A 12,164-nucleotide genomic window follows, 5' to 3' on the forward strand; every position below is an offset into this window, starting at 1 on the left:
TCTCCGGAAAAAGAAATGTGGACATAGAAGGAATTTCCTTGTTGCAAAATTTAAGAGAGTGGTACGGGTGCAGTTCAGTACAATTGTTCAGAGCTGCAGCCAACAAAGTTAAAATTGCTATGATGGTTGCCAACCTCCGATAGGAGACGGTACTGCAAGAAGAAGACCTGTAATAAACTCCAAATCATTTTCTATTATTTGTTCAAACCCATATAAAACTGTTGGTTTGGACATTCGAAACCTTCGAAAAAAAATCCACATCTTCCAAAATTTTAAAATAATTTGGTTGATCCTTGATAACTCGAGATCTTTCTATTTCCTCTTCAGAAGAAGAACTTATTAATATTATTTCAAACCAGAATTTATTGATATTAAAATATAAAAAATTAAAACTAATATAATATTACAGAATGGCAACACAGAAATTTAAGTAAGAAGTTAATTATTGACAAACGTCATAAGTACATCGGTCAACACTGTAAAAACATAACCTCACTTTCAACTATAAGTAATGCCTAAAAAGCTTAGGGAGATCGCAAAACGAATACTAAGATATAGTTCAAAGAAATAAAGAAAAAAATATTCTGTTGGTGACACAACCCCTTCCAGGCCGAAACCAAATTTTTTGAGCAGTATATCTATAATAATAACCTATATGTTTCCTGCAGCCGATTTTGATGATATACATAGTTATAAACAAATGAAGATCAAAAAACGTTAAATTTTCGCTTTTTTCGTCTATTACCAAAAAGTTAAGCATTTTAAATAAATTTGAGAGTAAGAAACTTAATAAATCGTATAAAAAACTTCAATGTGGCGTTCGGTGAATATGTCTATCCTTATTGGTTGCTTAGAAAATTACAAAATAAATCATAAATTTTGAGTTTTTATAAATATTCATAACTTATGTAAAAATTAACATAGAACCTTCTTATTACACGGAAGCTGAGATTTCTGGTGCTTAAATTATACCCTAAATTTCAAAGCAATTGGTCATATAGTTTAAAAGTTATTTAATTTATTTAGCCCAAATTAATTTTTTTTGCAACACTATAAGTCAGAAAATGATGAAGTTACAGTAATACTTTGGATAGTTTATGAAAGAAGAAAATTTACACTATTAATTTAATTAAAAAAAATTCCAAAAAAATAATTCTAAATATTGCAGAATTTAAAAAACGGGGCCGGCTATCTTCGTTGTTTTTCTTTCTAAATGTATATAAAAATTCAGTCTTTCTAAATATGAAAAAATAATTTTTCTAAGGGTAGCGGTTAAAAAGTTATTCTAATTGTTAGAGGGCACTATAGTTGAGGATATTGAGAGAAAACAGCTCGTAGGGTATGGGCATGTGAGCCGAATGGTGGACGAAAGATTGCCTAAAAAAACTATGATGTAACAACCCCCAGAGAAGAAAAAACGAGGAAGACCACCACAGAGCTGGAATCTGGGAGTTAGGAAAGCGATTAGCGCTCGAAATCTGAATGAAGACCTAACTCAAGACAGAATACAGTGGCGTTTGGGAGTCGGACAACGTCGCAAGACGTTATGAAACCGAATATATTTATATATATAAATTGTGTAGAAGTATTTAAATTTGAAATAAATGTAAAACCTAATTTTGGGTGGGAAAAAACGATTTATTTCGCGACCGTCATCTTTTCGGCGAAATACATTTTGTACGTATATTTATTATGTGTATTGTTGAATACCCAGTAAAAATAAGCAACGGCAAATCTAGGGGATTTTTGTTATTGTATGATGTAGTTGGAAACAATGTTATATAAGTGTCAGATGTCAACTGTAAGCAAAAATAAGTGTCAAGGAAAAATAAATGTTGATTTTGATGTTTAAGTTATTTGTAGAATTATTGAGTTTTCTTTTAAAATAAAACTGACTAGAAGTACTTCGGTGTTTAATTAACATCCACGCAATTCTGCAAAACATCAGGTTATGGCCCAGATCACTTGTTTCGTGAGTATTTCGCCAGTAAAAAAGTCAGTGTTGAAGAGCCTGTGTCGGTAGTTTGCCGCGGCCAACGAAAATAAAAAAAAAAGAAAAGCTGAAAAAAAGGTGAAAAAGAAGCTCGAGTATATATACATAAAAAAAGAAAAACATAAATCCGAAAAATGGAAAATTCATCGGCTGCGTTGAAACTTAGTGGTGGTGACAACTGGGTAGCCTGGAAATTTCAAACAAGGGTAGTGCTAAAAAGCCGTGGTTATTATGACATAGTAATAGGAAAGTCTGTGAGACCGAGCACTACTGGAGATGACCAAAAGAAATGGGATGCTAGTGATTCAAAAGCACAAGAATTTATAGTAACCAGAATAGAGCAAGGCCCTATGACACACATTTTATCCTGTGAGACCTCGAAAGATATGTGGACAAAGTTGAAGTCTGTCTACGACAAAGAGTCAGAGGTGAGCATTCATTTAATGCAACAAAAGTTTTTTCTCTTGGAGTTTTCATCAGGTAAAAATGTTGCCTCATTCATATCACAGCTTGAAGAGATAAAAAATAAGCTAAAGCAAGCTGGTGAAGAGCTGTCCGATAAAATGATCATGACAAAAATACTTATGGCATTGCCAGAGGAATATAAGCATTTTCGATCCGCATGGGAATCCGTACCATCTGATAAACAAACCCTAGATGAACTTACATCAAGACTACTTATCGAAGAAGAAAGAAGTAAGTCAGCACAGGGCAGCACAGCATTGGCGATGAAAAGTGATACAAGCAGAGAATTTAAAGGGCAAAAGAAAACCAGATTAAAGTGCCATTTTTGTGGCAGAGGTGGCCATATTGCGAAAAATTGCTTTTTCAAGAAGAAAGAGAGAGATAATAATAGCCAGAAAGACATAAAAGTATGCAGTCAATGTAAAAGACGAGGACACAACTTACAAGAGTGTTGGTTTAATAAAAATAAAAATGAAAAACAACAGACAAGCAGAGAAGAAAATAAAATTGACAGTAATGCATTCATGGTATATACTGGGAGTAAGAAAAATAAAAATGAATGGTGCTTGGACACAGGAGCTAGCGAACATATGTGCTGGAATCAAGATCTGTTTGAAGAATTGATAGAGATAAGCTATAAAAAACAAGTAAAAGTCGGAAATGGAGAAAAATTACCAGTTAAAGGTATTGGAAAAATAACTCTATGGGCATTTAATGGTAAGAAATTTATAAAGTCAACCCTGTCAGATGTATTATTTGTGCCAGATTTACAATTTAATTTATTCTCAGCTGGATGTGCCTTAGATAAAGGTTATAAGATGTTTTCAAACAATGAAAAATGTGAATTTTATAATGACAAAGGAGAAATAAGAGCATTGGCAACACGGGATAACAAATTATACAAAATGTTATTCTCACAAGAACAAAACACTGAAACCTTTGCAAATATTTTAATTTCGGAACGCACCCCTAACGAAAACTTGTCTGACGGTCAAGTTCAAGAAAACAGCTGTTTAGTAGATGTATTTTTATCAGAGTGTAATTCTGCAAAAACAACAGAAAGTTTGAGAGTTTGGCACTGCAGACTAGCACATCAAAATACTACATATGTGAGAAACTTTTTAAGGCAAAATAACATTGATTTTATAGACGAAAAATTCGTGTGTGAACAGTGTTTAACAGGTAAACAACACAGAATACCATTCAAGTTAAGTGAATCAAGAGCAAGTGAGCCATTACAATTAGTGCATACAGACGTATGTGGCCCTATGGAAGAAGAGTCTTTAGGGGGAAATAGGTATTTCCTGTTGTTAAAGGATGACTATACAAATTATAGGTATTCTTTTTCTCATGATCATCTTTCAGTGCGTCACAGTTTTTCGATTTCTCTCTAACGCATTAAATTGTATGTGACAGAAAAAAAGGCACGTCGGTGAATACTTTGGTAATTATTCTAGTTTGGTGATTATTCTAGTTGTCGATAGATGGCGCCATAATCAAAAAATAATTATTTATTAAATAAAATAATACTATTATCAATATAATCTGTACAATTTATAAGACTATACAAATGAAAGAAAATACCATTTTATAAATGCAATAGACACAATTGATTTGGTTTTATTCCAAATTGAAAATAAAATTTGACAACTGTCAGATTTAACTAAAATGTCACGTTAGAATAAATGTCATAAATGTGTATTATCACGGACTTACCTTTTTTTCTATAATTTGTGACGCACTGAAAAATGTTCATGAAAAGGAGAATACGCGTATTTCATGAAAAATAAATCAGAAGTTAAGAAACACCTTAAAAATTTTATATCATTAGCCGAGAGAGAGACAGGCTGCAAGATGAAAAATTTACGATCAGGCCCCTGATTCTAAATCAAATTTCGACACTAAACAAGTCGCTTTCAATATGGCGACGGTTGAAATGCGATTGTGCGAGCCTTGTGGATTTGAGTTGAACTAACGAAGTGACGTCATGAAATAGCGACTATCGAAATTAATAGAGAGTTATTGCCAACGTCTTTTAAGTCGACCTGGAGCCGTATTCTGTAACTCGTGAGAGTGCTCGTGCACGACAACTCATCGGTGTGAGTACTCTCTCGGTCATCGCTCACATGGTGCCAAAAAACGCTATTCACTATGATTCAGCGAGTCTACTACATTTTACCCAGCGTTGCCAAAGCGAACGAGTAACTTTGACCTATTATTTAGTTCAAATGTAGCTACTGTAGGCATAGCCACAACCATATTCACGATAAAACGAAATGAAGAAGAAAAGTTTTTGGTTAGTTGTTTTTTGTCTTGTCGATGGTCGATGTTATTTATAAACTATACCATACTTTTAAGGACTTTGTTATTTATTAAAAAAATGTTGTGTGAGGCACAAAAGAAATTATTAATTATTTACATGGAGCAACATGAAGAGTTGCGTAGGGGACAATTTACTGCAACATTTACATATAAAAAAGCCCAACAACTTTGGGAAGAAATTACCACAAACTTAAATAGTGTCCCAAATGGTCAAGCAAAAGATTGGAAAAAATGGAGAAAAGTAAGTTTTTTTATATAATAAAATGAAATTGTGACAAGTAGGATTATTGAAATCAGCAGCTTATTTCTTTTTTTTTTTTCACAGACATGGCAAGATATTAAAAAAAATGCAAAGGCAAAAAATGCTGCCATAAAACGTCACAGGAATATGACGGGAGGAGGCCCAGCATGTTCCAGCAGTCTCAGTGACCAAGAAACTGAGGTTTTAAGCATGATTGGCCCTATGCAGACTGATGGGATTGGTGTTGAAGAAACCCCATTAGAATTTTCTTTTGTAGAACAAGTAAGTACTTTTTATAACTGTGCTCTGCTAGGTACAAATTTTGTTATGGTAAAACTCAAATTCAATTGAAGCCTGTTTTTACTACAGAAATTTAATTTTAATTAACTGAACGAGTTTAGTAGCTGCTCAAAATTGAACCAGTATATTTAATACATATTAATAAAATAAAATTTGATGAAACATTCCGTGCCGCTTTCCACCTTATACTAAGTGTTTCGTTGTATTATATATTCTAGTAAAATTGGGGTTTCCTTAAAATTAGTTATTACTGTAAAATGATATTTTAAAACTAATTTTTTGTTCAAAATATGTTTTAGAGCTTGCCCTCTACAGAAACTCCTCTTCAGGATGTTATATATGATATTGCCGAGATGGATAGTGAAAAGGTAACTTTTTCTCTTTAAGATTATTTAGAATAAAGTACCTATTATTAATTTCTTTCCAGGAAAAAGTAGACCAAAAGATTGTGACCGACACTGAAGAGAAAAACAATGGGGTAATAGTCAAATCAACTAAAAAATGAGCGTTGAGAGTTTTTAACATATTTTTTATTATTGCAGGCATATCAGGAACACAACTACACGTTGGAATATCCAATACAAAAAAAAGGAAAAGGTAGACCTCAACCACCTAGAAAAATTTCGAAGACTGCTCGGCTACAAACTTCACTTGCTCTAAGTCAGAAACATCTAGCTTCCATGAAGGAAAAAAATGATATTGAAGCAGCCTACTACAGAAACAAAAATTTTATAGATGGGTTAAAAATGAGGGCTCACCTACGGTCGGAAAGGTTTCAAAATGTATGGTGGAGACACCTAAAAATGTAAATACATAATTTTATTTTATTGTTTTACTATTTTATTACCTACCTACCTTCAGTCTGCGACCATTTATTTGTTTATCATTGTATTGCTTACCTTAAGCTCAGGGGGAACACCATTGCAGGTTAGTAAAATTAGGATAGGGTGTTGGAATGTAGGAAGCCTAACAGGCAAAAACATGGACTTAGTGGGTGCACTTAAGAGAAGAAGGGTGCACATTGCTTGTATTCAAGAGACAAAGTGGAAAGGTGAGAGAGCGAAGGAGTTGGATGAGGGTTACAAACTGTGTAGGGAAAAGCAGCACTAGAAATGGAGTTGGCATAATTGCTGATAGCGAAATGAAAGAAAAAGTAGTAGAAGTTGTAAGAACGAGTTACTGAATAATGACTGTAAATTTGTTGTGAATGGGAATTGCTGAATGTAGTGTGTATGTTCCTTAAGTAGGTTTGGGTGATGACGAAAGAAAAGCATTTTATGATCAATTAGGGATATAGTTCCAGACTTACCAGCGGAAGAGAGAGTAATACCTGGAGGTGATTTTAATGCACACGTTGGTCAGGAAAAAAGTGAATATGAAGGGGTTCACAGTGGACTAGGGTTTGGAAGTAGAAATGATGCTGGAGGTGATATGCTTGAACTGGCAATGAGAGAGCTAACTAATTACATATAAAAGTGGCGGTAATCAATCCCAGATAGATTATTTTATGACGAACTATGGCAAGTATTATTAGAGGTTGCTGTGGAAATACTTGGAAAAACTACAGGAAAGAAATTTGAGAACAAGGAAAAGGCAGAAGTGCATAGCAACTTGTATGAAGAACTAAACACCAAAGGAGGTGAACAGAAAATATAGAGTATGTAAAACTTGTCTTGTGAAAGGCATGTATGAAGGAGTGACAACTAGTGTTGGAACAGGGGTTGGAGAGGCTGACAAATTTAAAAGTAGGACTGCATCAGGGCTCAGTGCTAAACCTGTATATATTTTCATTGGTTTTAGACCAAATCACCGGAGACCTTCAGGATGACATTCCGTGATGTTTGATGTAGTGCGGATAAGAAATACTGAGTGGGAAGTACAGCAGCGACTTGAGAAGTGGAGACAAGCTCTCGAGGGAAAAAGGTTTAAAACTGAGTAGGTCAAAGACAGAATACAGTCGGAAAAATGAAAGAATACCCATGAACGAACATATAAAACACGCTGTATTTTCCTGTCACCGTGTCACAAAGAAAATTGTCCAGTGAGTGCAAGTACATGTAACAATAATTATTACATGTACTTGCGCTGGCCAATTTTTTGTGTGACATGGTGACGGGAAATACATCGTTTTTTATATGTTCGTTCATGGGTATTCTTTCATTTTTCCTACTGTATCTCTGGTGAAATGGTTTCAAAAACCAATAGTTTTAGGTATTTGTGGTCAACACTGCAAAGCAATAGAGAAATAGATGGAGATGCATCCAGTAGAGTTAGAGCAGGATGGATGAAATGTAAAGAAGCGAGCGGTGTGTTGTGTGATAGAAAAATTCCAATGAAACTCAAAGATAAGTTTTACAAGACAGCTGTAAGACCAGTTATGATGTATGGCACTGAATGCTGGCCAGTTAAAAAGAAGACCTCAAGAAAAGGATTAAAATATCCATAAAACATTTCACTTTAGCATATTTATATATTGAATTTTCTAATATAAAAAATTATAATAAAATGTACTTATAATGAGTACAAATGCAAAAAAATTACATTTTTTTTAAATATTAATTATAATGGGTATCAATAATTAATTGCTGTAGTAGTCTTCCAGCTTCCAAATCATTCTGAGCCGCAAAATTATTCACTGCTCCTGCAGCTAGGTTTTCTTGAATTATTCCAACATCTGCATTCAAGAATTCATCATCTCTGTCAGGCTCGAGAATTCTATAATGTATGCAAATATTGTGTAGCACACAACAAGCCATTGTTATTTTGGCTGCTTTTTGAGGCTGATAGTGAAGAACCCTATGTTTAAGTAAACATCGAAACCTGTTTTTCAAAACACCATTGCATCCTTCAATCCTGCTCCTTATTCTTTTAAAATCGTTATTAAATCGTTCCTCTGCACCTGGCGCAGGGTTTCTCAATGGGGTTAGCAACCAAGGTCGTAGAGGATAGCCTGTAAGAAACAATGGTAAAGATCCTGATCAAGATTTTGTGTTAATTTTTTTACCCGAATCGCCAAGCAAAAAAAATTATTTTGAGGTTCTCTTCTGTAAACTCTTTCGAGAACATTTGAAATATTTGATTGCCCCCAAATGTAAGCATCATGTGTACTGCCTGGGAAATTAGCATTTACATTCATTACTTGAAGATGTTCATCACATACCTAAAATAATGAAATTTAAAATAAAAAAAGTGAAAACGTAAAATAGTTTACCAGTTGTACATTTAAGGAATGGTAGTTTTTCCTATTTACAAAAATATGTTCCTCTTGGATTGGTCGTACAAGTGCAACATGAGTGCAATCAATGATCCCAATTCCCCCTGGAATACCAGTAGATTGAAAAAATCTAAAAAAGAGAAGTCAAACTGAAAACTTTCTAAAATCGGTATAAGTTCCATTTACTTCTACCTTGCTCTCCGCTGAGATAGTTCCTCAATATTTCTTGGAAAACTGATCCATCTACTAATGAATTCTGGCCTATTTAAAGCGTTGGTAACTTCTTCAATGCATCGACAAACACTGCTTTGACTCATTCCACAAAAAAAATTGGAACCTGTCACTGCTTGGTAGCTGCCTTGGCCATAAAATAAAAGGGTCACTAACAACTAAAAATAATGTTTCGTCATTTTCAAAAATATAATAAGTAGACACCTACATAGGCGTAACCAGGGGGGGGGTTTTGGGGGTTGTAACCCCCCCCCCCATTGGGATGTACTTTCAGCTCTATACGCTTTACATCATATCCCTCAGATATTTCCAGTAGTTGTAACCCCCCCCTTTCAGGTAGATGTAACCCCCCCCTTAGGATCATCCTGGTTACGCCTATGGACACCTAACTGTATCAAGTAAAATTAAATTTATTACCTTTGTTTTAATATCCAAACCAGATGTTCTTTGGCGAACTTGTAAAAATGGCGTTAGTTCATCGCAAAGATATATAAAGCTGTCTTTATTGAGACGGAAATGTTTAATAAAATTCACCTCAGATAACATCAAAAAAGGGTCTTCCCGTTGGAAATAGAGACGTGGTATATTATTTTCAGCTTGTTCTGCCGCCTCTTCAACATCGTCGATTAACATTAACATTATTATATCGTCATCATCCATTAAAAAACAATAAAAACCAAATACAAATAAAAGTCAACAACCTTTTTAAAATGTCATTAACCTTTCTTTCATAATATAAACTATATTTATACAATATACATTCTTCATTTTATAGGCCTTCTTTCATCTACTATAATTCTACGGCGCATGTCATTCTCTTAAAATTTAGCAATTCTCTTACTTTTACCCAGTAGAGTACTCGCATAGGAGTATATGAGCGTTCTCTTACATTTTCGTGAATACGGATTTTACAATTTTAGGAGAGTGACATGCGCATTAAAGCAAAATTGTGAGAGAGAACTCCTACACGACCACTCACACAAGTTAGTGAATAGGGGTCCTGTAATAAAAGATCCTTTATTTTGACATATAAGCATGCGCAGTATTGCGTCTTTTATTTTTGTCTTTTAATAAAATACAGGCCGCCTGTATTTAAGGAAAATTAGAGGACACCTTTATTTTAATAAAAGTTCCTTTATTTTGACATAACGTGTCAAAAATGTGAAGAAAGGTGTAACTTTACTTGTATTTTGAATTTATCTTGTCGCTTCTTTGGATTGATAATTTATGTATTGTGGGATTGATATTTGATTAAACTTTCATCATTAAAGTTGTATGTTGGGTTTTATTTATTAAAAACAACTCTAAGTAATATTCTGAGATATAGATTATTGATGTTTTGACCCAAACGAATATAGAAAAGAACATTTTATTGAAGCTTGAGTTATTACAAGAAGTTGTAAAAAGGAATATTACGTAAATAATTTTAAATTGTTACTAATTACAATGATAAGACTTAAAATATCAGTAACTCATTTATTAAACTCAATATATTTTACATTTTTCTATAGAAATAAATATTTATTGAAGATATAAGAGATTGAAGATATAAGATCAATACATTTTAATGAAAGTTAGGATTTGTTAAAATTCTAGATTCAAAATAGAGTTCTATTCAAGAGATATATAACAACAGGTTAACAAAATAAAACAAAGGTTCAAGTATTTATTTTTGAAAATTTAATCTTTTATAGATTAGAATCTATAAAGTTTTTAATCAAAAGTATTAATACACTTTCATTTTCATGCCATCTTCTTCTTTTGGTTCTTATCCGTTTCGAATGTTGGAAATCATATAGCAATCGTAATCTTGCTAGCTGCGATTCGAAATAGTTCCATTGATATTCTCCCTCTACCAGGTCTTCGCTTACCTTTGACTGTACCTTGCAATATGTACTGCAGCAGGGAGTAACGGTGCTGATTTATCATATATGTCCCAGATACTGCAGTTTTATGCGTTTAATGGTAAACACAATCTCCAATTCCTTCTTCATTCCTCCTTGTTCGTGATCCATTTCATGCCATCAGTATTTGTTTATTTAAACATTGCCAAAAAAATTAATAAAAACCAGCATAAAGCTTAATTCTTCTATTATCTTTTTGTATATCGGGAAGTTTATCTGACAGATTAGAGGTCTTTTCATTTTCAGATAACTAATTATGTATTGGGAAGTTTATATAACAGTATCCTTAGTATCTGTCTTTTCAGCTCCGGATAACTAGTTAACGGGAAGTTTTTCTCTGTCAGATATCTATTAGTATCTAATCTGTCAGATAAACTTCCTGATAACTAGTTATCCAGAGGTAAAAAGAAAGAAAGAGAGGGCCATAATGGATAAAAGATCAAACGCCAATAGCATGTATGTATATATTTATAAATTTATTATTTAAAACCTGCTAGTGATCATAAAATACTTATAATCAGTCACCAATATAATATTTATATTTATTTATAAATTTATTAACAAACTGCAGTCCAATAAAAATAAAATTAGTTTAAGCGCTAGCTTTAAATGTCGAACAATAATTTTAAACAAACACACACACAATTTAGTCGCATTAGATTAGCTCCTGGTTGAAAATGTACTGCCACAGCTTCTATACCAATATCAACAGCACACTCATTTGCCAGTATTTCAACGTTTTCTCCATTATGTACTACTGCAATATGTAAAACTGAACAAGCTGATATTATTCTTTGAATAAAAGGTAACTTGCATCTCATTACATATGGTAAAATGGGAAATCTCTTCACAATACCAAATGTTCTTTCAATAACAATTCTTGAAGGGATTTGTGATGGATTATAAAAACACAACTTCTGTCTGAAAATTCTGGAATGGTGTCATTCGGTAGTTGTAGTTGAGGAATGGATATCCACTATTCCCTAATAATATATTCTCCAGAAATTCCCCATTACATATACCTACCCATAATGCAAAAGTATTTAAAAACTCCTAAAATAGTATTTCCAATTTATTGCACTTCCATATTATTGAACGATGAGTATTATGGGATATATTATGTTGTTCTCTAAACATCTTTAAATGACAAAATAATTAAATTTAACGTTTTACTCTTCAATTATCTTATTTTAATTTATATCGACAAATGGAATTTTATAGGTTATTTTTATATTTACAAAAATATATCATGTCATTTGTCAAAATAAAAGATTCTTTAACTGCGTTTGCAATACCACTCTTTTAGACCCGTCCTGTATTTGTCCACAGTAAAATACTGTGTATTTGTCCTTTATTAAAGTATCCTGTAATAAAGGATCCTTTATTTCCCGGTGGCAATAACTCTCTAATAGCGACTTTAAAAAGGGTGTTGATATTATAATTTCGACTGTCGAAATTATTTGACACGGAGATGAATGAATGGCCAAAAGCGAG

The 12,164-nt window shown here is 33.1% G+C and overlaps 2 protein-coding genes across 3 annotated transcripts; one reads left to right on the plus strand and one right to left on the minus strand.

Moving 5' to 3' along the window:
• The first annotated feature begins 4,647 nt into the window (after positions 1-4,647).
• On the plus strand, positions 4,648-6,151 carry LOC126881655 (uncharacterized). Its single transcript, XM_050646033.1, has 5 exons — positions 4,648-5,021; positions 5,106-5,303; positions 5,621-5,689; positions 5,749-5,799; positions 5,864-6,151. The coding sequence occupies exons 1-5, from the start codon at positions 4,785-4,787 to the stop codon at positions 6,128-6,130; spliced, it is 822 nt and encodes a 273-aa protein (XP_050501990.1). The 5' UTR covers positions 4,648-4,784; the 3' UTR covers positions 6,131-6,151.
• Positions 6,152-8,137: 1,986 nt separating this feature from the next.
• On the minus strand, positions 8,138-9,659 carry LOC126882465 (putative nuclease HARBI1). 2 transcript variants are annotated; one of them, XM_050647427.1, is made up of 5 exons: positions 9,184-9,659; positions 8,728-8,924; positions 8,533-8,665; positions 8,326-8,481; positions 8,138-8,271 (listed from the first exon to the last, which is right to left on the minus strand). In XM_050647427.1, exons 1-5 carry the CDS (start codon positions 9,424-9,426, stop codon positions 8,245-8,247), a joined length of 756 nt encoding a protein of 251 aa, XP_050503384.1. In that variant the 5' UTR covers positions 9,427-9,659; the 3' UTR covers positions 8,138-8,244. The 2 variants fall into 2 exon arrangements, with proteins under 2 accessions (XP_050503384.1, XP_050503383.1); XM_050647426.1 differs by having other exon boundaries at positions 8,237-8,481.
• Between the last annotated feature and the right edge of the window lie 2,505 nt (positions 9,660-12,164).

Source organism: Diabrotica virgifera, chromosome 3 (assembly GCF_917563875.1).
Source record: "Diabrotica virgifera virgifera chromosome 3, PGI_DIABVI_V3a".
Lineage (NCBI taxonomy): Eukaryota > Metazoa > Arthropoda > Insecta > Coleoptera > Chrysomelidae > Diabrotica > Diabrotica virgifera.

Coding starts and splice junctions, on each gene's coding strand:
- LOC126882465 (XM_050647426.1), bottom strand. CDS start 9,426: ATGGATGATGACGATATAATAATGTTAATGTTAATCGACGATGTTGAA. Junction 8,925..9,183: donor GTTTGGATATTAAAACAAAG/GTAATAAATTTA, acceptor CATTATTTTTAG/TTGTTAGTGACCCTTTTATT. Junction 8,666..8,727: donor CTATCTCAGCGGAGAGCAAG/GTAGAAGTAAAT, acceptor TCTCTTTTTTAG/ATTTTTTCAATCTACTGGTA.
- LOC126881655 (XM_050646033.1), top strand. CDS start 4,785: ATGTTATTTATAAACTATACCATACTTTTAAGGACTTTGTTATTTATT. Junction 5,304..5,620: donor AATTTTCTTTTGTAGAACAA/GTAAGTACTTTT, acceptor AATATGTTTTAG/AGCTTGCCCTCTACAGAAAC. Junction 5,690..5,748: donor CCGAGATGGATAGTGAAAAG/GTAACTTTTTCT, acceptor ATTTCTTTCCAG/GAAAAAGTAGACCAAAAGAT.